A 20,213-nucleotide genomic window follows, 5' to 3' on the forward strand; every position below is an offset into this window, starting at 1 on the left:
AAGGAAATAGGGCCAGGTGTCTTCTGTTGTGTCTCATAAAAACTCTGGCATGTCAAAATAATGGATAAGTTTTGTGTTGAAGCCATTACTAACTCCCATCATTTCTTTTCATTAAGATGGCCTTCGTCGAGTATTGTGTCAGGTTGGTTTACAGGAGGGACCGGATGGGGAAAATTCTTCTCTTGTGGATAAGCTGATGCTGTATGATTCTAAACTGTGGAAGGGTGAGATTTTTTTTTTCCAAGCTTTTGGAGAATGCTGAGGAATGCTATGCATGATGTTCTTTCCTTACCGTGTGTGCGATCATTTTTACTGTGCTATGTTATTGAAGTGATTTCCTAACTTGTTAGGATAACTTTTTTCATGTAAACAAGATGTAATGTTCAACTTCTACATTTCTATTTCAAGATTAATATTTCTCTGCTTATCCCTCTTCTCCATAGTTACTCTGTATTAAGCAAATAATTGAATGCCTTTTGACTTAAATGACCTATGGAAAGAAATAACACAAACATGCTTATGTTTCTAAGCTACATACAGTCCATTCTCTATTGGCACTGATAGTATTTTCTGGGATCCTACTCAGACAGGAATAATAAATAATGCCACTTGAAGCATTTCATTTTCTTTGCTCTTCTTAATTCTTTGCTACCACCTGAGAGACTTGGTCAAAGCAACTTCTGCTCTGAAGTGCAGATATGCTTCATTCTGTAAGAGTTTGTATTTCTAAATGTTTCTGTAGTGTGTTGTTAGAAAATAGTGACATATATCATTTGTTTTCCTTGACAGGAGCTAGAAATGTGTATCACCAGTTATTCATGAGCAGTCTACTTATGGACTTGAAATACAAGAAGCTTTTCGCTATCCGTTTTGCAAGAGTAAGTATCTTTCTTAAAAGAGCTATTAAATGCCTAAACATTCTAGTGAAGAGAGTTTAGTTAGCATGTAGAACTTCAAATGAGCTGTTGCCAGAATTACTTTTTTAAATGTGGAAAGTTGGAATGAAATGCCAACATTTTATTTCTGTCTTCAAAATACTAGTTGAAATGGCATCTCATCTGGTGAGAAGGTAAACTTTCCAAGTTCCCCAGAACTGAAGTAGCTCACGTTTTGTCTTCACCATCAGCTATGCGGGCTCTTCTTCTTGAGAGCTAATTGCATCTCATTGCTGAGGCATAAGGTCTTACAGCACTCCAAAAAACTGGTTGTCAAGGGCTGAAATTCAGTTATGCTGATTGCTATTTCTGCAGTAAGTAGTACTTGAAATGCTTTAAATCACTGATACAAAATTCAGCTCACTCTGCTGAAGACAAGTTTGTGCGTGTATGTAAGAACTAAAATATTAGCTTTTATTGTGAAAATGAGTGAGAAGTTCTCACTTGTGAGCTGATAAATTATGTTTTTCTACAAAGTATTGATATCATAATCTGTAAGAACTACTCTTCCCTTTATCGTGGAATTAAAATTTCCCAGAGCAGACATTTAAATTAAAAAATCAGGTCTGTGGATTAGAGGTGAATTTCCCCTTGTTGTTTAGAATTACCGGCAGTTGCAGAGAGATTATATGGAGGATGATCACGAACGAGCAGTGTCGGTGGCTGCTCTGTCTGTCCAACTCTTCACTGTACCTACTCTGGTGAGTAGTGCCTGTCTTTCTTTTCAAAACTGATAGTTGGCACTCCTTGCCTCTTTTTGCCTCCTTCTTAATAGAACTATGAGCGATTGCAGAGTGATTTTATGAAAGATGACCACGACAGAGAGTTCTCAATTGCTGACCTCTCGATACAGATATTCACAGTGCCTTCTCTTGTAAGTACTAAAAGACCAAAAAAGGAAATCTTTATTTGTTGAAAGCCACTTGAGGTTCTCAAATCCAGACCACAGATTCCTTTTAACATTACTGTCGAAATGTGGGGCACTGCTACTGCACGTGAGTCAGTCTGTTTACGTACGTTACTATGGGTTTAGAAGTTAAAGAAATTTAGCACTGCAAAAATTGGATTGGACTTTCCAAAGTGGGCTGGGTATTTTTTCATTTTACCTTTTAATTTTAGGATTGTGTTTTGTGTATTCCATGCTTGTTCAGAGACACGCAACATTTACATTTCTCATTATAAACAACAAATTGTTATGTTTATAGAAATCTGCATTGTGATTTGCTTTTTGCAGTTTCAGAGTGTACCTATTGGGTGCAATTTTATACACGATCCACTTTGTTTATCTTAATTTTCTAGTCAACTGAAGTGCAGGCAATAATTGTCTCATAATATTCCCCACTTCCTTTGATGCTTTTTGACTCAGTCAGTGCCTTCTTTCAAGTTTCCAATTAATTTTTGTTACAGCGCTTCAAGTTATGTTTCATCCTGTTCACTAACAATACCGCCCCTCATTCTTGAGCTTATGCTTGTTTTTTGCTCCAGTCACCAATGACGTCTCTCCTTGGTTGCGATACAAACTAATGTTTGGAGCTGTACTGAAAATATAAGTTTGATTTTCATAGCTACTTTTTTTTATTTATTTCAATAGTGAATACTTCTGAATCCTCCCAAATTTAATTGAGCTCTGAAATTCAATAGTACAATGGCATTTTATGATATTGAGCAAGAAGTTGTTTTTTTAGTTTCATAGAGGTTCATCGTATTATTAATGGGAATCTGTAACCTTAGGATTTTGTTTTCATGGGCTGGGACATTGTTTTGTAACTCTTAATGTTGATGCTGGCAGGAAGAATATTGCCACTATTCAGTCATACATTTATCTAACTAGTATTATTCAATTTTTTTTATCTGACAGATGAAGTGATAGAATATGTTTGCATAAATATCTTATAAGGGTTTCAAATGTTCCCTTGGAGGAGGAGAATTGCAGTTTCACTGTTTATTTGGTTTTTTTATTTCTAAAGCCTGCAAAACAAGGGTAGAGCAAATCGTTATGGGCTAATTTAATAGAAAAGAAAATAGGGTGATGGTCTGAAAGTAAAATAGGAGGGAAAAATTCTTTTTTCTAGGTTTTGGCCCATTTTGCGTTCGTTCTTAGTTGAGTAAATAAGTTGAATAATGCTACTGGGGGTGGTTTTAACATTTTCAAACGTATGTTTGTAATTTGAGTTTGAGCTCTCAAGTAACTGAGGTTGCTTGGTTTGAAGGATGCTGGGTTGTGTTGACAGTAATTTATTTTTCATGTTAACCATTAGATTTTCCCCCTCAATAGCATTTTAAAATATGTATTTGGAGCCTCATTAGCAACCATAGAACACAGAAACTCTAGCCAACAATTGCATTGTCATTGTGGTAGATCAGAAGAGCCAGTGTTCTTGAATATACTAGCCACTCAGATAAACATCATGGGTCCTGGAAATTGCAAGACTAATACAGTTTACCTTGGAGAGCCAGCAGGACGAGGGAGTTCTGGAAGAGTTTGGAAGTAGCAGATGACAGTAACTTCTTAGCACCTCCGATGCTGTTGTGGGATTGGGTTAAGTTAGGCTGGGTGTGCCATATTGCCATCTGGCAATGCTGGTCTTTGTGATGGGTGTTGATTTGTTTCCTGCAATGCACAGAAATATGCAGTGGCCATTGATGGGAATTAAAGGTCATCTCACATAATTTCTACGTGGACATTGCTCTTTATAGCTCCTTAGATGTTCAGAAAACTGAACATCAGTTGCCACAGTGCTCAGCCTTTTGTAAACAGAAAAACAAAACTGTCACTACCCCAAAGGGCTTGTTCTTAAATTACATAGGAGATGACAGGTACTTAAAGGGAGGTACAAGTTAATTATAAGAAAGATAATATGTTTTGTCATAATTACATGCATAAGTTAGCAGGAGTCTAATCGTAGTCAAATTTCTGTAAAGGAGGAGACTGAAAAGAGATCTGAATTATGACAATTTCTGATTAGAACACATTTTTCTTCTGTGAATATTTGAATGATTGACTTTTAGTATATTCCTCTGTTTTAATTATCAATGTAACTGTTTTGAATAAAACATTTTTTTTTTAACTTGGTGGTACAATGTGAAACTCTTATATAGTTGTCTGTTAGTCACAGCAAATTTCTGTATACTTTTGATATAGGCTCGAATGCTAATAACAGAGGAAAATCTTATGACCACTATCATCAGAACTTTTATGGACCATTTAAGACACCGTGACATCCAAGGCAGGTTTCAGTTCGAACGTTACACTGCTCTGCAGGCTTTCAAATTCAGGCGTGTTCAGAGCCTTATTCTGGATCTCAAGTAAGTACAGTAGCTATGTGCTGATATGATCAATTGAAAGAGAAAACAGAAAGGATGAAAATTAACACTTGTATCTGTTTCTAATGTACTCAGGTATGTGTTGATAAGTAAGCCAACTGAGTGGTCAGAAGACTTGAGACACAAGTTTCTAGAGGGTTTTGATGCCTTCTTAGAGTTGCTCAAATGTATGCAGGTATGTAAATCTGTTAAAAAATTTGCACTAGGTTAAGATTATAGCAAGAAGTTCACATCAGTATTGCATGAATCAGAATTACTCACGTTTTTTCAGTACTTCACTAGCACACCCATCCCAACGTTTTAGCTTTGTCATCCTGTTGACAGCAGTCTTTTCAATATACTTTCTCTTCTATCATGCTGTTGATTTTCTTATTTCTTATCCCAAGATCTGATTAGGTATTATGGGTACACAGTCTTTACTTAGCATTTATCTGCATTTGTTAGTGCATCCCTAGAAAATGCATTTTTAATCCCTAGAAAATGCTTTTTAAGCAAAATAAATGTTTAAGATGATTAATGTATGTGTGTAAACATCTTTTGAAAAGAAACTTTAAGGTGTTAATAACAGAGTTAATACCTGACAAATGCCCTGACCCAGTGTTCTTATCTTCTGCACTTCCTGTTCCATTTTCTTGTTGTCTTGATGCCCCCAAGTATTTCTTGTTATAGCAGCAATATGTTTGTAAGAATAGGTAACCACTGTACCTTAATTAGGCTAACGTGAAGCTATTTAAGTGGTAATGTTGAAACGTGCAGTGCTTCTCTTTAAGGGTATGGACCCAATAACCCGCCAAGTAGGACAGCACATCGAAATGGAGCCAGAATGGGAAGCAGCATTTACACTGCAAATGAAGTTAACACTTGTTATTTCAATGATGCAGGACTGGTGTGCTTTAGATGTAAGTTCCTTCTGAAGTGTTTTCTCTGTGTGAATATGTAGTAATGGAGGTGGTGGTCATGAGAAGGTAAAGGAAACATCAATGTGTGTAACAAGTTGAACAAAACACGTAATGGCACCATAAGTCAAAATCTTCTGTGTGCAATTGTGCTTTCTCCTCGTAAAAAATTGTGATCACCACAACACTGTTAGGTTATAGTTAACAACTGCTGAAAAACTGGGTGTAGAGAAACTTGCCTTGCATCTGCTTAATGCTTCAGGATTGTAAATCAGGTTTCTACTGCATATAAGTTTCAAGTTCTAGCATTTTAGAACTTCAGCATGATGAAATATTATTGTGGAACAAGTGATCCTAGAATGTCTAAATATTCAATCTGACCTTAATCTGTCACTGTCTGTTAATGTACAAGTTGACTAACCTAGCACGATTATGAAAACCTTCAGAAAGTTCCCATAATTACAAAAACAAAAGCCTTGCAACTGTTTTTTGCTTGGTTGTTTTTTCTTCTGGTCAGAAATATCTAAATGTGTTTCATGGTCTATGTACATCTCAGTAATTCAGATCAGTACTGAGTTCCTTATCTTAGTTTTGTAGGTCTGTTAATACAGTTAAAACCCCAAAGCCTGTTAACACCTGTCAGATTTCTTGTTGCTTGCTGTGCTATTTGTCAGAGCTCTGCTTTTTTTCATAATTTTTGTGAACTGTGCTCTTTCTTTTAGGAAAAAGTGTTAATTGAAGCTTACAAGAAATGCCTGGCTGTGCTGATGCAGTGTCATAGTGGCTTTACTGATGGAGAACAGCCTATTGTTCTCAGTATGTGTGGACATTCAGTTGAGACCATCAGATACTGTGTTTCCCAAGAAAAAGTCAGCATTCATCTCCCAGTTTCACGTTTACTTGCAGGTATAAACTTGCTTAAAAAGATTTCAGGAAATGCAAAATATAAATGCATGAATGTAATTTGCTTTTGTGTGGATACAATGAACCACACAACAGCTGTTGAGGGCCTACGTTTGGGTGTAATTTAGCCACTTTCTAGCAGTTTGATAGCCTGAAGGCAAAATGTACCCAGGCATTGGAGAGGTTTGTGTTAGTCCTGGGGGGAGGTTGTCTCCTGTCTATGTGTTTGTCACTGGTGGGTGTAGGAAGTTACAGCTGCTTTTGTAGTTTGCGTGGTGCAAAAGAAATGCAACAGAACTGCTGTTGTCTGATTATTTTTAAGTATATTTAACTGTCAGATTGAATAGACAAACCAATGGTCTGTTAGAGAATAGATTTATCAGGGGCATGTCACCAGAAAATTAAGCGGTGTGTTTTTTCAACTTGCACTGGGCCTAACCTGCTGAACAGTTGTGTTATGGGAGGTAATGTTGTTTTAATCTGAACATATAGTCTTATGATAATAAAATAAATTTATGGATAATTGAGTGATGTTTTTAAGTAAAATATTACGCAGACCAGAGTCTAATAACTTTTGATTTTTCAATCTATAAGCAAACTCCCTTGTTTTAAAGCGAAGCAAATGAGAAAATCCTTATGTATTTTGCAGGAGCCTCATTATAGCTCCTGAAGTATTTTATAAACTTCTCATGACCGACAGAATGGATGATATATCTGTCACGGATAACTTGCTGTGTATGCCCAATGATATTTGGCTGTCACTGAGGGGATATGACATGGACAAAAGAAAGGCAAAACTCAGTTGCTTTACAAGTTTTATACAGATGCAACTTTCCATAAAGTGTAGGGTGGTTTTTTTTTTGTTTTTTTTTAAATATTTCTCTTTAGGAAATAGCTGTGTAGCTCCAGAATAATAATGTTACAGATTTGTAATTATGTTCAGAAAATTAGGTGATGCTTTTTGGCCTTTTGGAATTGTATTAGCTATTGTATGTAATATATATGCATTTGTTTTATTTATTCATGTAGGCTTGCATGTTTTGCTGAGTAAAACTGAAGTGGCATATAAGTTTCCAGAGCTGCTACCCCTGGTATGTAATTAAATGTAGCATACTCATTAAATGTAATTAGTGCTAAAGATGAAATTGCCTAAATAAGTGTAGGATATTATTAAATAAAAGCAAGGGCTGTTTGGCCATGCAGACTGTTTACAAAGACTATCCTTGATAGATAAAATTACCTCTTAAGAGATTAATATTTGGACAATCATAACTGGAGCATGAGCAATCAGCATTGCTTTCTTGAATTATTTAAGACCCTGATGGAAGGTTTGTATTTTGTTCTTCATTCATTACTTTCTTTTTGTGGTAGAAATTATTTATAGAAACCACTGGCAGGACCTGATTTCCTTCTCCCTGCCGTGGATTCTAATTTCGTTCTTCAGTTGTTTTCCTTCCTGCGTGTTCTCACTGATTCATTTCTTTAAATGGAAGTTTAAAAAGAACAAAATAAATTTTAAAAGGAGAAACTGTAATTAGCAAAGGAGACCTCTTGTGTTTAAACAGAAGATACAGTTAATGGTATTGAATTGACCAGCTGATGTTTTAAAATACAAAACTTACTGTTTTTAAGGATAAATGAAAACCCTTGTGGGGTAAAGTCTGTGTGAGACTGGTTAACATTGGTTAGATAGATTATAAAAGGCACATCAAGCCTTTGTAATATGTTCATTGAATTTACTTCTCTTTTGTATTCCCCAAACATCTACTTTTTTACAAATACCATCCTTCTTTCAGTTCCATTTCCTCCTATTTTAATATATCAAAATACTGTGTTTTATTTTAACTCAGAGTGAACTTAGCCCACCTATGTTAATAGAACATCCTCTACGATGCTTAGTTCTATGTGCTCAAGTGCATGCAGGGATGTGGAGGAGAAATGGCTTCTCTCTTGTTAATCAGGTAAGTACGTCGTAGCTGGGTAATCACTGTATTCAGATGACTCCCCCAGGATTGATTTCAGACCTCCAAATCTCTTATTTGTGTGTCCATTCTAAATTTCACTTGCATTAACTTTCATAAGGTTTGTGTGAGGTAGGCACTTAAATCAGTTCATGTATTACTTGAAAATTTGATATCTTAGTCAGAAATTGCTTTTTTGTAGTTGTTTTAAGTCTGCTGTGGTGCTCAGTGAACTTAGTGCTTCATGTGTAAAGAAGCTACAAAGTATAACGCAGCTAATGCCCCTTTCCCTTTTCCCTGTATGCTGCCCAGTAATAGCAGCAATTAGACCTGTGCGTGTTTGATAATGCATTCATTACTTTTACGTAAAAGTGCCTTGAATATTAAAATATACCTCATTCAGATTATTACCCTTTCTGAGGCAACTGAAATCCTAAGGGCACATAGAAGCATTAGAATCAACTCTGTGTCTTGTGTGTCTTTTGTCCCATAAACCCCCCTCTTCAGTAGATAATTGCAGAGTATGCATTCTGGGAGGTTGAATTAAGCTACTCTTTTTGCTGATGCTTCTTGCATCTTAGTCTTAAAAACAAACAAACAATGAAAAAACCAACAAAAACCCAAAGCTTATTTTTGTAAGGCAATGCCTTTGTCATTATTTAATGCAAAAGCAGCTCTAGTTGCACACAATTTTAACATCACTGAAGTTACCAGATCTGAAATTTCAGCTTTTGATAGAGGAACAAAGCTGTGTTAAATTGCACTGGCTGCCAACATCATAAGGTGACCTGAGTTTAGTTTAGGTACTGTGGCTCCCCCAGTCTGGAATTCTTGTCTTATCTGACTATGGCTCACATTAAGTCAACTGCTTTTGGATATTTTCTGATCTGAATGGGCACCTGTGTGTGGATCAATAGTTTGAGAAAATAGAGGAAGGAACACCTAACTAACTGCTCCGTGTAATTCTCTAGAATAAAAATAAATGTATGTAAAATGTGATGTTTATTAATAATTTTGGTTGGTTTTTTTCTTCCAGATTTATTACTATCATAATGTGAAATGCAGGAGAGAGATGTTTGACAAGGACATAGTAATGCTTCAGGTAAACCCTGTGTGCTGGTTTGCATTTTATCGAGCACCTTCAGGATTCAAGTGCATTTGTTTGATCTACCCCTGATTCTTAATTATCTTCAGCATCTGCTTATTTGGGTTGATATCCTGAGGTTACATTGAAATGATTCTGTGTAAAAAATGGTCTCGTTAGCATTACTGAACTAAGAACAAATAATTGGCTAATTTAGATACATTCTTTAATAAGCAAATAATGTCTTCGAATATAGTATTCAGAAATGGAAGTAGGTGTGTGACTACATTCTCTTTCACAGTAAGTTTGGAAAATCTCTTTAAATTCTTCTAGCTCTTGTTTTGAGAATGGGAGTTCAAAATCTTTTTGTTTTATAAAACTACGTGCTATATAATGAGTGATAATGGATGGTACTTATTATGCCTTCTAAAACTTGGATCAATGGGAACAGAGTAGTAGAGACAAAAACAAATGAAAGTCTTTCTCTGTTTTTTATTTAGATTAGAGATGGAAGGAATAATCCTGAATATTTTGCACTTAAATGCTATCAAAAATTATTAATAAATCATAGCACCCTACATACTCAAACCTGTGCTGTTGCACTGTTGGAGTCCTAAAAGAGTAAGTCTAATTAAATCTCCATGCCAAGGATAGAGAGAGATGAATTTAATAAATAATATACTGTTGACTTTGTATATGAATATAAAAACATTCTGTAATAATACTGAATCTGTCTTCTGTTGTAATCATTTTCTACTTTAATAGACAGGTGTGTCTATGATGGATCCAAACCACTTCCTGATGATAATGCTGAGTCGCTTTGAACTTTATCAGATATTTAGTACTCCAGACTATGGCAAAAGATTTAGCACAGAAAATACTAACAAGGTATCTTATGTACAGACTTTATGGGAAAATCTGTGACTTTCTTTTCAAGAATATATTGAATGTCGTTGTGCTACATCTGTGCAGTTTCTTGATTAAAAAATAATTATTTTGGTTTAGTTTGGCCAGTTTAAAACATGTATAATGTTTATGCATGTCAAAATGATAAATGTCAGAAGCTGCTGCATGATTTTCATGTTGCTGAGGAAGTTTAAAGCAATAGTGACTGCTTTACAGCAGAAATAATGGGGAATACTAAGGGTGAAAAAAGGCAATGTTTTGAAGCATGGAAAAATATTTTCAGCATATGACTTTTTTTAAACCTTTAACTGAAACATGTAAATTCTTTTTCTTTAATTCAGGATGTTGTTCAACAAAATAATACTCTTATAGAGGAGATGCTGTACCTCATCATAATGATTGTTGGTAAGCTCAGAATACACTTAATCCATTTTTTTTTTTTTTAAGATTCTGTATAATGATCTGGAATGAACATTCTTTGTTGTTACGTCAAATTCAGTTCTACTTTGAATGCTTCGTAGTTCTTGAAACTAGTTTAGCATTGTGTATTTTTCATTAACATAATGATTTTCTGAGTGGGCTAACACAAGATTTCACAGCAGAAACTTATTTTCCAGTCTTTTCCTTTAAATGGCAAGAAAAGAACAAATAATGTTTAAAAATTCTCTGAAATAAAATACTGTTTTTTTAATGTTTCTAGGGGAAAGGTTCAGTCCTGGAATAGGGCAGGTAAATGCAACAGATGAAATCAAACGAGAGATCATCCATCAGCTGAGCATCAGGCCGATGGCTCACAGCGAATTAGTAAAGGCATTACCTGAAGATGTGAGTAACTTGGAAAACAAAACAAAGCCTTCAGTTTTACAAAGTTAATTGGTGAAAATGAACTTTCTTACAGGAGTTAATGCTGCTTAATGGTAGCAGCATGATTATGCAGAGTGAAGTTAACATGAGGACAGATTAACAGTTGTCATAGAGAAGGCAGGAAAACAATGTACAGGAAGAAACAGTGTATAAAATAGGCAGGAGCCCGAGAGCTTCTTCAGCTCTTCTCTTTAATGTACTTTTCTTATCAGGCCATCTGGAAAGCAGTCTGCTTCTAAATCCTAAATAGATGTATGCAGGTGGGTTGTTAGAGCTACCCAGAAATATAAACTCATATTTTAAAGCCTAAGTAACTGAAAATATATGAAACCAGACACATTGTAATGACTTGTGAAACATAAATGCTTCATTTGCCTGGATAGAAGGTTTTACTGGATTTCCAGTATAAGTACTTTTGTAAGGATGGCAAAGTATGATTTTTTTATTTTTATTTTTTTTCGCAGATTGTTAAAGTGACCTTTAAATGTGATTTCAGAGGGAAGTCAACATTAAAACATTATTCTTATACTGCATTATTCTACTAATTCAAGCTAGAATCAACAATTATGCTTTCAGCCTTAAATACATTTTCCCTCACCTGTTAACAGCTGTACAGGGGAAGGGAAAGGACTGTGAAAAAGAACTTACAGATGATTTGAGCTGATTTATTTAAATCTCCTTTTATGATGATCATTTTTAGTGCCTTATCCTTTTATCCTCTTCATCATTTTTAAATGCCTAGATACTGGAAATTGTGACTGTATATTAAGTTATATTGAGTAACCTGGCTATGTTTTCTTCTGTTATGTTCTAAGTTTATTTTGACAGGGGAAAAACAGTAAAAATGCAGTATTCTTAAGAGCTTTTTGCATATGTGGTATTCCTGATTGTATGTTCTTGTTTTCTATTTTAGCATTTTTAGGAGTGTTGTGAAAGTTACTTCATTCTGCATCTGTTTTATTCGTTCATCTAGTGCTGTATGTTATTTGGATGTATTTAAATCCAGGAACTGTAGTAACACGCTGTTTTGCATTTTGACTCAATATAGGAGAACAGAGAGACGGGAATGGAAAGCGTAATTGAAGAAGTGGCTTGTTTCAAGTACGTTTCCCTTCTATTTTAATATTTTAACTTTTAAAATGAAATATTTAAAGTGGTGAGAATGAGAGGACAGAGGAAAGGAGTAGTGGTGAGTAATGAAAGCAAGAAAGACAGTCCCCTGTGAAAGTTAACTCAAAAGGAATATTTATCTATGACGATATAGCAGTCCAGCATGAAAGTCATTAGAGAGATTTCCATATTCGCTGCTGAGAATTAGGCTTGAGTGTGGAAACTGTGCCCAGCTGCTATTTGTCTCATAACAGTCTTCATAGGAACAAAGTTTGATTGCTATCAGTAGTAATCTTACTTTATTTACTATGAGTAGTAAGTAAATCTCTTCCTGTCACCCACCTTGGGTTTTCCCAATGGGAAGTGCATCATTCTTAGTGCTCATTTTAGAGTGCTCACTGAACGATGTTTTTAGCTCTTTTAGTTAACCATTCATGCTCAAATGTTAATAACTGGCAAACACACGTTTTACTAATTTCTTGGTAGGAAACCTGGACTAACTGGCAGAGGACTGTATGAATTAAAACCAGAATGTACCAAGAACTTCAATCTGTATTTCTATCACTTCTCAAGGGCAGAGCAATCAAAGGTAATTCATTTCAAGCTTCTGTTTTTCATTTTTCTTTTGAATTTTCTTCTTTTTTCTTTTTTTTTCCACAAAACTTTACTCTGTGAGGAAATACCAGCTGTTACTTCTTGAAGTTGAATCATTTGAGACTTTTGACAGAATTTGTCCCAGATTTTGCAGCGATTTTTTTTCCTCATTAGATGCTTTATCTTATACAGAGCTGCTGGAAGCAGTGGAGCTTCAGGAGTTTTGTCTCTGGCTTCCCTTACATCTTGTTAGACTGAAAGTGCTTTAATAGTGTATTTTTACTTAATCGTTATGGACATTACTGTTTTATAATTTGTCTTATGGTTTTGATGCTACTAAAGAATCCAGGCTGGCTCAAGCTAAAAGATTAATTCCCAAAATGCAAGCCTTATAAGAGGTTGACATGAAAAATATAACGTGTGCTAGAAAGACATGGAAGCTTGCTCCTTTTATTTAAGGTGAGGGTAAGGAGGAGAGAAACAGCAACAATATAGCAAAGAAAATAGGAGCACTTTTTAAAGTTTCCTATTTCTGAAGGTTTTGAAAATATTGACATCGTTCTATTTCAGGCTGAAGAAGCACAAAGAAAGCTGAAGAGACAGAACAGAGAAGATACAGGTATTTTTCTTACGAGAGGGAAGAGGGAAGGAGGGAAAAGCACCTGTCAACCTGTGTATTGCCCTGAATAACGTGTTAGATTAACCAGATATTGGTGGGAATGTATGCTGTGCAGGGTTTAAGCTGTTTGAAAGTCAGATATTTGATGTGGGTGTTGTAAATTTAATATGCTGAAATGTGTAACTCATCTCTCTTTTTCAGCACTTCCGCCACCAGTGTTGCCTCCTTTCTGCCCGCTTTTTGCAAGTCTGGTTAATATTCTGCAGTCTGATGTCATGCTGTGCATTATGGGAACAATACTGCAGTGGGCAGTAGAACACAATGGCTATGCCTGGTCAGAGTCCATGCTGCAAAGGGTATGATCCCTTATTTAGTGTTGTGCGTATGGTAAAGAATGAGTATGTGTTTCAGCCCTTTAAATGGGTTCCTTTGTAGATTTAGATGGCTTACTGCATGTCTGGAGTACTGGCTTTGGTCCTACAAATATAGAAGTAACTTCAAATGTGTTCTTATTTATGGTGTTTTTTTTTTTTAGTTACATTGACTTCCTTGGCTTTTGATGCATTACCTGAACTATGTAAAGAGATTATGCATGCTTTAAAAGATAAAAAAGAACTAAACCTGGTAATTTTTACCTAGGTTTTGCATTTGATTGGAATGGCACTACAAGAAGAAAAACAGCACCTGGAGAATCTCAGTGAGGAGAACGTTGTAACATTTACCTTCACTCAGAAAATATCAAGTATGTCCTTCTCTTCATAAGTAGAGCAAATTTTAAGCAAACAAAAATGCCAGTCCATCGTATTTTCTTCTTCTGTAACAGTATTTATTAAAGGAATATATTTGTTGATCCATCAAAAATTGTTTTCAATATTATTAATACATAAAAATTTTTAGATTATACAGGAAAAGCTGACCAGATTATATATATATACTTCAAATATGTGTCACACTGATAGTAGCTTTGATAGCAGTGAGGCTTAATCCTTTGTACAGAAAAATCCATAATTGGAATAATTCCCATGAAATCTGATTTTTAATATCAGAGTGGCATTTTTAACGAAGATTGTTGTAGATGATCAGACACTGTTGCTAAAGTCTTAATAAGTTGGAATTGTTTGATGCTTCTTTGCATCTTCTGACCAGTGCCTGTAGTTCTATTAAGACATGAAACTGCTAGAGTTCTTCAATTGAAAATAGGTGGGAAATGCAATGTTGCAAGTTTGACATAGCAGCTTCCAGGTTAATAAACATTTGAGTTGTGTGTACAATACGTTTGGTTTTGAAAGTAAAGTTTGTGAGAGTTCTAAGACAATTTCCTCTAACCTTTCAGGATTTAGAGGATACTGATGAGAATGTTCAGGGGGTGAAAGTTATCTATTAGTTGAAGGAATTCTGTAGTTGTTGAATGTATGAAGGTGTTGGTTGGTTTTTGTTTTCTTTGATAGCAGTTAGCATTGAGTTTGTCATTCTGGTTTTTCTCAGGGCCAGGAGAGGCTCCCAATAATTCTCCTAGTATACTGGCTATGCTAGAAACACTGCAAAATGCCCCTCATCTGGAAGTGCACAAGGACATGATCAGGTGGATTTTGAAGGTAAATCTGTTTCATATAGTTTATGAAAACCATGGATTGTTGAAACTTTTCTAATTCTTCTCAATGAATTTCTCATTTTCCATGTTGATTTGTTCTAGCTAGCTTTTATTTTTGCTTTTCCTGGAATCATAGACAACACATTATCTGGTCAGCATTGTAGTTTGTGCAGTTATGTTCGTGTCACAAACTGAAAGATTTTGTTTTGTTTTTGTACAGACCTTTAATGCCATTAAGAAACTCAGAGAAAGCTCTTCTACAAGTCCTGTGGCTGAGACCGAAGGAACTGTTATGGAGGAGGTAACACAAAGCTGTGGCAGATTGCTGATCTGAAACAGGTCCACATTGTGACTAGCAACAGTCTGTGTTTCTGATTGCTGTTCTGAATCAAAGATGGAAAATGTCAGTGTATTTCTTTAACTTTAGTTCTGTCTCAGCTTGTAGATCAAACAGACCTGTCTGTTTGCAAGACCTATTAGGAGAATCTCAGGTCTATTTTTACCTTGCTTTACGTACTGTAGCCTCCAAATCTTAGGCAAGTTTACCACTACTTTTTATAGCACTGATCACAACAGTTAGGAGACTTAACTCTTCCTTATGATTTCTGTTTCACTGAAAATTGTTAAAAATACACATATATTGTTTCTTTCTCTGCAGATCATTCCAGATGAGCTCTGCTGTTTAATATAGCTGGTCACAGTGTCTCAGAAACATGGACCTTAGAGCTCTGTAGTGCAATTAAGAATATAGATAGTGCAAAGGGAGAGCAGCATGAGACACCTGTCACTTCCCTTTCTGTCACTTCCCTTTTTATCTTATGAGTGCTCAAAGGGAAGAGAAACATGAAATGTGGTGGGGAAGTACTTTTCTGGATCTGCAGTTCTTCCTGGCATTGAACGTGAGCCAGACAAGAGGGCCCTCAAGCTTTTCAGTAGACTAGTTTGTTCTTTTAAGGGACTCTAATTGCTTAGAGGTTAATGTAAGTTACATACGGCAGCAGCTAACGTAAGTTGTCCATTATAATGTTGTTTTTGAATGGCTGATTATTAGTACTAATTGAATGTTATAATTTCAGAGTTCACGTGATAAAGACAAAGCTGAGAGGAAGCGAAAAGCTGAGATTGCTCGGCTGCGCAGAGAGAAGATAATGGCCCAGATGTCAGAGATGCAGCGGCACTTCATTAATGAGAACAAAGAACTCTTTCAACAGACTTTGGAGGAACTGGATACTTCAACTTCTGGAGTGCATGATAATAGGTAATGAGATCCTATTTTTTATGCTTTTTCAATTTTATATCATCTTGTCTATTGTTACTGCTTTAAAAAGTGAGTTTTTCTTTTTGTTTAAAAAAAAAAAAGTGTTCTTGGAAAAGTATTTAAAAGGGTTTTTTTAATACCAAGAAAGGAGCAGTGAATTGAGCCCTTTCCTCCCACTTGTTGTCAAGATGATGGATGCATATTTATTACTCCCATCTCTCCCATCCTTGCAGGGCTTAACATCAACATGCAAATAATTTTGTTTTGTATTGAGTCATCCAGTAGCTTGTTGATAATGCTGAAAAGACTGACACAGTAAATAGGAAATAGTTGATTATATGCATGTGAGGATCTGAAAGAGAATTTGCTTGTAGCTGGAAATACAAATTGAAGCGTGTTAATGATTTTGTGGAGAAGTGTTTTCCAGGCAATTAAGATACAGCGGTATTGGAGGGTCACAGGTACAATTTCTGTGTTGAATTGGAACAGCTCTCTTACTAAGGAGAGAAAAAGTGTTTTTGCATAACTTTTTCTGGAGTCATAAGAATTGTTACGTATGTGCCAAAACTGTATTCTGTCAGAGAGCATTTACCATAAAGCTAAAGTGCATATGAATTACATTTGAAGCATGATCAAACTGACTATGTATGATTTCCAAATAATGTGCTCACTAACATTCTTTGTATGTTCTAGCCCTGTAATTTCAGATGCAAAACTCACAGCCCTGGGACCGGAGCAAACTAGAGTAGCTGAACACAGACAGATTGTTATGTGTATATTGTGTCAGGAGGAACAAGAAGTTAAAGTGGACAGTAGAGCGATGGTGTTGGCAGCATTCATTCAGAGATCAACTGTATTATCTAAAAATAGAAACAGAATTATTCCAGACCCTGGTATGTAGAATTCATAATCTTTATCGTTAATGAATGTCAGAGTCACTGTAATGACCTCGTTTTCTTTTAATGCAGCAGTGTTGCCTTCTTAACTGTGTAATTGTGAACGACTTCATTACAAGTAGTGGTAAAACTCTTGAGTTTTATGTGAGGTGCTAACATGTCCTAAGTAACTACATGAAGTAACTGTGAAACATTATCTAAAAGAGTTCTATCAGCTTTTTTTGATAAATTATTTATAAATATTAAAACCAGTAAACCAAGCTCAGAAATGTTTGTTTTTAAACTAACTCGTAACATTATAGGGAAAGAAGTGCTGGTATATCTTGGTGCTTTTACAGTAGTGTGCTTTCTTCTCAGTTAAATCATCTGAAATGCTTCATAGTGGTCTTGATTTAAAAGAAAAAGTCTTTGCGAAGCAGCAGCTTACTTCTTTTGATTAATGACATTATTATAAAGATGCCTCTAGTTTCTATATATGCAAACACACAAAAAAAATTTGCATACTGAATCATGTTGCACTCTGACCCTGAAGATTAATGTTCTTAGTCTCCTTATTTGATAGAACTGAATCACCAAAACTGCAGATAAGTCTTGGACTTTTGTCCAGAAACTCTGAGATCCAGGTTTGAAGTCTAAGCACAGCACATGCTCTCAAAACAAAAATTCAAAATGAGCTAAACGGTTTCAGTTGTGGATCAGGTAGTGCGCTTTATGCTTCGTTAAATGAATTGCTCTTTTGTAATAAAGTTCAGTTGTAATGCAAATGCAGTTGAATCTTTTATCTGCAGTGAACTCTTCAGATAAATGTTAATTTCAATGTTCTTTTGTTTCATTTTTGAATACAGAAAATCATGACCCTTTGTTCATGCATCCAGATCTGTCATGTGGAACGCACACGGGTAGCTGTGGCCATATTATGCATGCTCATTGTTGGCAAAGGTAAAAAGCTATATTTCAGTTAAGTCCAAATAGCACAGCATGTACAACATTTAATTGCAAAACTTATACTTTGTAGTAAATTTAAAAAGCAGCGCCATAAAGCAATGAAAGCAACTTACTGCTTGAAAAATATGTATGTTGTTATAAAGATTGTAGGCATGTTTAAAATAATTTTCATTTGCTCTGTCATCTCAGTGACGGGGAATCTGAAGCTGCTCATGACAGCCTTCATTCCTTTTGAATTGAATATTTATCCATATACATCATACCCTGTGTTACATGTACATCTGAACAGTGAAGCTCAGGTTCTTTTTCTGCTGCTCAGCAATACACACTTTCCTGCTGCTGCTTGTGCTTTTTATGCACTTCTAATTCTTCCATAATGTTTCATTTGAACTAGAAGCATATTGTCCTCGTTTGAACTTATCTTTGACAAAGTGAGCTTTATCCCTTGTTCTTTGTTAACCCTTTTCAGTTATTCTTTTTTTGTGGGAGAGTATAAAGATAAATGTGCTTTGTATCACCAATTCTATGTAGCAAACATGAACTGGTAAGCCTCTGTATTCTGTTAGGCCCTTGCATTGGTCCTTGGTGTGGCTTCTGAGGTGCCTCATTGCAAATTCTGCCTTACTTGGGAAAGCTGTTAGGAGCTCCTGGAGATTGTATCTGCAGCTATGTGGTGATTCCCATGCAAGTTTCATTTGTAGTCTTTGATCTGTGCTCACTGAAGAAGTCTTCAGTTCTTAGTGTATAGTTGATGTATAGTCCTATGTGGTTTCCATTAACTCCTGGAAATGTCCTTTGCCTGTGTTCAGAGACCAGTTGTGTGACATTGCAGGGCACGCTCTAAAGTGTCCTAGAGACTTCTGGCAGCTCTTACACATAGCAAAGTGTTGGATTTGGTTCTTTTCTTTGTAGGGTTCAGAGATCAAACACCAGTTTTTCCACTTGCCCACGGGTAATCACAATCACATTGCTCATGGCATCTTCTGTAACTTTATGGGAAACTGAAGACTTTTTTTTTTTAATCCTTCAGCATTTTTCTAACTTTCTTTCTCACCCTTCTTATAAAAAGATATTGGTAAGCTTAAATGTGATTGCCTAACAAACTGGAGGACTTTGTGACTGTTCAGAACTGGGGTAGTCTGCAATTATTTGACTGATTGCATACTTGATTACTGAAAGGGTGGAGATTTTTCCTTCAAATAATTCTTACTCTTTTCTGGCAAAAGGAAAATAAGTATCTTCATAAGTATTGATGAGTTTCTGTACTCAGGAAATTTTTAATAGCATCTCAAATACATCTTGCTTTTTTCTGTAGGTATTTTGATGCTGTCCAAGCAAAAGAGCAACGAAGACAACAAAGATTACGAGTACACACAAGTTATGATGTAGAAAATGGTGAATTCCTTTGCCCGCTCTGTGAATGTTTAAGCAACACTGTTATTCCTCTGCTTCCACCACCAAGAGTTTTGTTTAACAGGTCTGTTTGCTTATGTACACCTTTGCTATGTGTGAAAAACAAAACCTCCCAAAAAACACAAACCTCAAAACTGCTTTAGAGTTTCAGTGCTCCAGGCAATCCTTAGCTAAACTCAGTGTTTTGACTTTAAAATTACCTGAAATTAGTTTTGGATATGGGGTTTTTTTTTTGTTATTTGTGATCTGTGTTGTTTTTTTTTTTTATGTTGTGGAATCAGTTTGTATGAATGAGATATGAATACTGTTAGTTTTAAGCAATTTAATGCTTCACAAACTGTTACAAGAGCCAGGTACTGTAAGTTGCAGGTTCGGTCTCTCACTGCTGTCTCTGGGATCTACTTAAAACAACAAAAAAACAAAAGTAAAATCTCCCCAAACCTTCACCTGGACCAAATTAATGGTCTCAGAAACAACAAATTCTCTCTGGGTTACTTTTTTGCCTTTGGAAATGCTTACTGTTTTCTCCTTTGGTAATCTCAAATTGCTTCTTTCTTTTGGTCTGTGGACCTTTCTCAGTTTTTATATGGTATGGAATGGTGTGAAAGGCCACTGAGAGAGTGAAAAAATGTGGATGACCCTCTTGAGGAAACAGAAGATCATCAGATGCATATGAAATATTAATTTTGTATATAGTTTGTCTTCAAATAAGGTGTCATCTTATAATTCTTTTTGGACAGGTTAGACTTTTCAGGCCAACCAAACCTTGCTCAATGGATCAAAACAATATCTCAGCAAATAAAAGCACTGTATTTACTTCGAGATGAAGACCGTTCAAGTAAGTCTGAAAAACTCTGTGTGTCTGTATGTGAAAGTGTTATGTTACTCATGCAGAAGACCTAGTGTGTTATGGT

The 20,213-nt window shown here is 35.6% G+C and overlaps 1 protein-coding gene across 7 annotated transcripts in view; it reads left to right on the forward strand.

The window, feature by feature from the left end:
- UBR2 (ubiquitin protein ligase E3 component n-recognin 2) overlaps positions 1-20,213 on the forward strand; it is a 46,379-nt gene that overhangs the window by 14,399 nt on the left and 11,767 nt on the right. For 2 of the 7 annotated variants that reach the window (XM_015857389.3, XM_015857391.3), the window contains exons 9-33: positions 117-224; positions 790-878; positions 1,711-1,809; positions 4,078-4,241; positions 4,335-4,434; positions 5,030-5,158; positions 5,878-6,061; positions 7,088-7,149; positions 7,909-8,019; positions 9,056-9,121; positions 9,869-9,991; positions 10,351-10,414; positions 10,710-10,834; positions 11,922-11,974; positions 12,470-12,572; positions 13,148-13,196; positions 13,398-13,552; positions 13,836-13,938; positions 14,682-14,791; positions 15,008-15,088; positions 15,864-16,045; positions 16,739-16,938; positions 17,787-17,880; positions 19,202-19,363; positions 20,040-20,137. In XM_015857389.3, the coding sequence (XP_015712875.2) occupies positions 117-224; positions 790-878; positions 1,711-1,809; positions 4,078-4,241; positions 4,335-4,434; positions 5,030-5,158; positions 5,878-6,061; positions 7,088-7,149; positions 7,909-8,019; positions 9,056-9,121; positions 9,869-9,991; positions 10,351-10,414; positions 10,710-10,834; positions 11,922-11,974; positions 12,470-12,572; positions 13,148-13,196; positions 13,398-13,552; positions 13,836-13,938; positions 14,682-14,791; positions 15,008-15,088; positions 15,864-16,045; positions 16,739-16,938; positions 17,787-17,880; positions 19,202-19,363; positions 20,040-20,137 (2,814 nt within the window). Of the gene's footprint in view, positions 1-116; positions 225-789; positions 879-1,537; positions 1,637-1,710; positions 1,810-4,077; positions 4,242-4,334; positions 4,435-5,029; positions 5,159-5,877; positions 6,062-7,087; positions 7,150-7,908; positions 8,020-9,055; positions 9,122-9,608; positions 9,725-9,868; positions 9,992-10,350; positions 10,415-10,709; positions 10,835-11,921; positions 11,975-12,469; positions 12,573-13,147; positions 13,197-13,397; positions 13,553-13,835; positions 13,939-14,681; positions 14,792-15,007; positions 15,191-15,863; positions 16,046-16,738; positions 16,939-17,786; positions 17,881-19,201; positions 19,364-20,039; positions 20,138-20,213 lie in introns of those variants that run through there. The other 5 variants (XM_015857390.3, XM_085543020.1, XR_014944575.1 and 2 more) reach the window with 5 other exon arrangements.

This window comes from Coturnix japonica, chromosome 3, assembly GCF_054131305.1.
Source record: "Coturnix japonica strain WE chromosome 3, WE-NBRP24, whole genome shotgun sequence".
Taxonomy (NCBI): domain Eukaryota; kingdom Metazoa; phylum Chordata; class Aves; order Galliformes; family Phasianidae; genus Coturnix; species Coturnix japonica.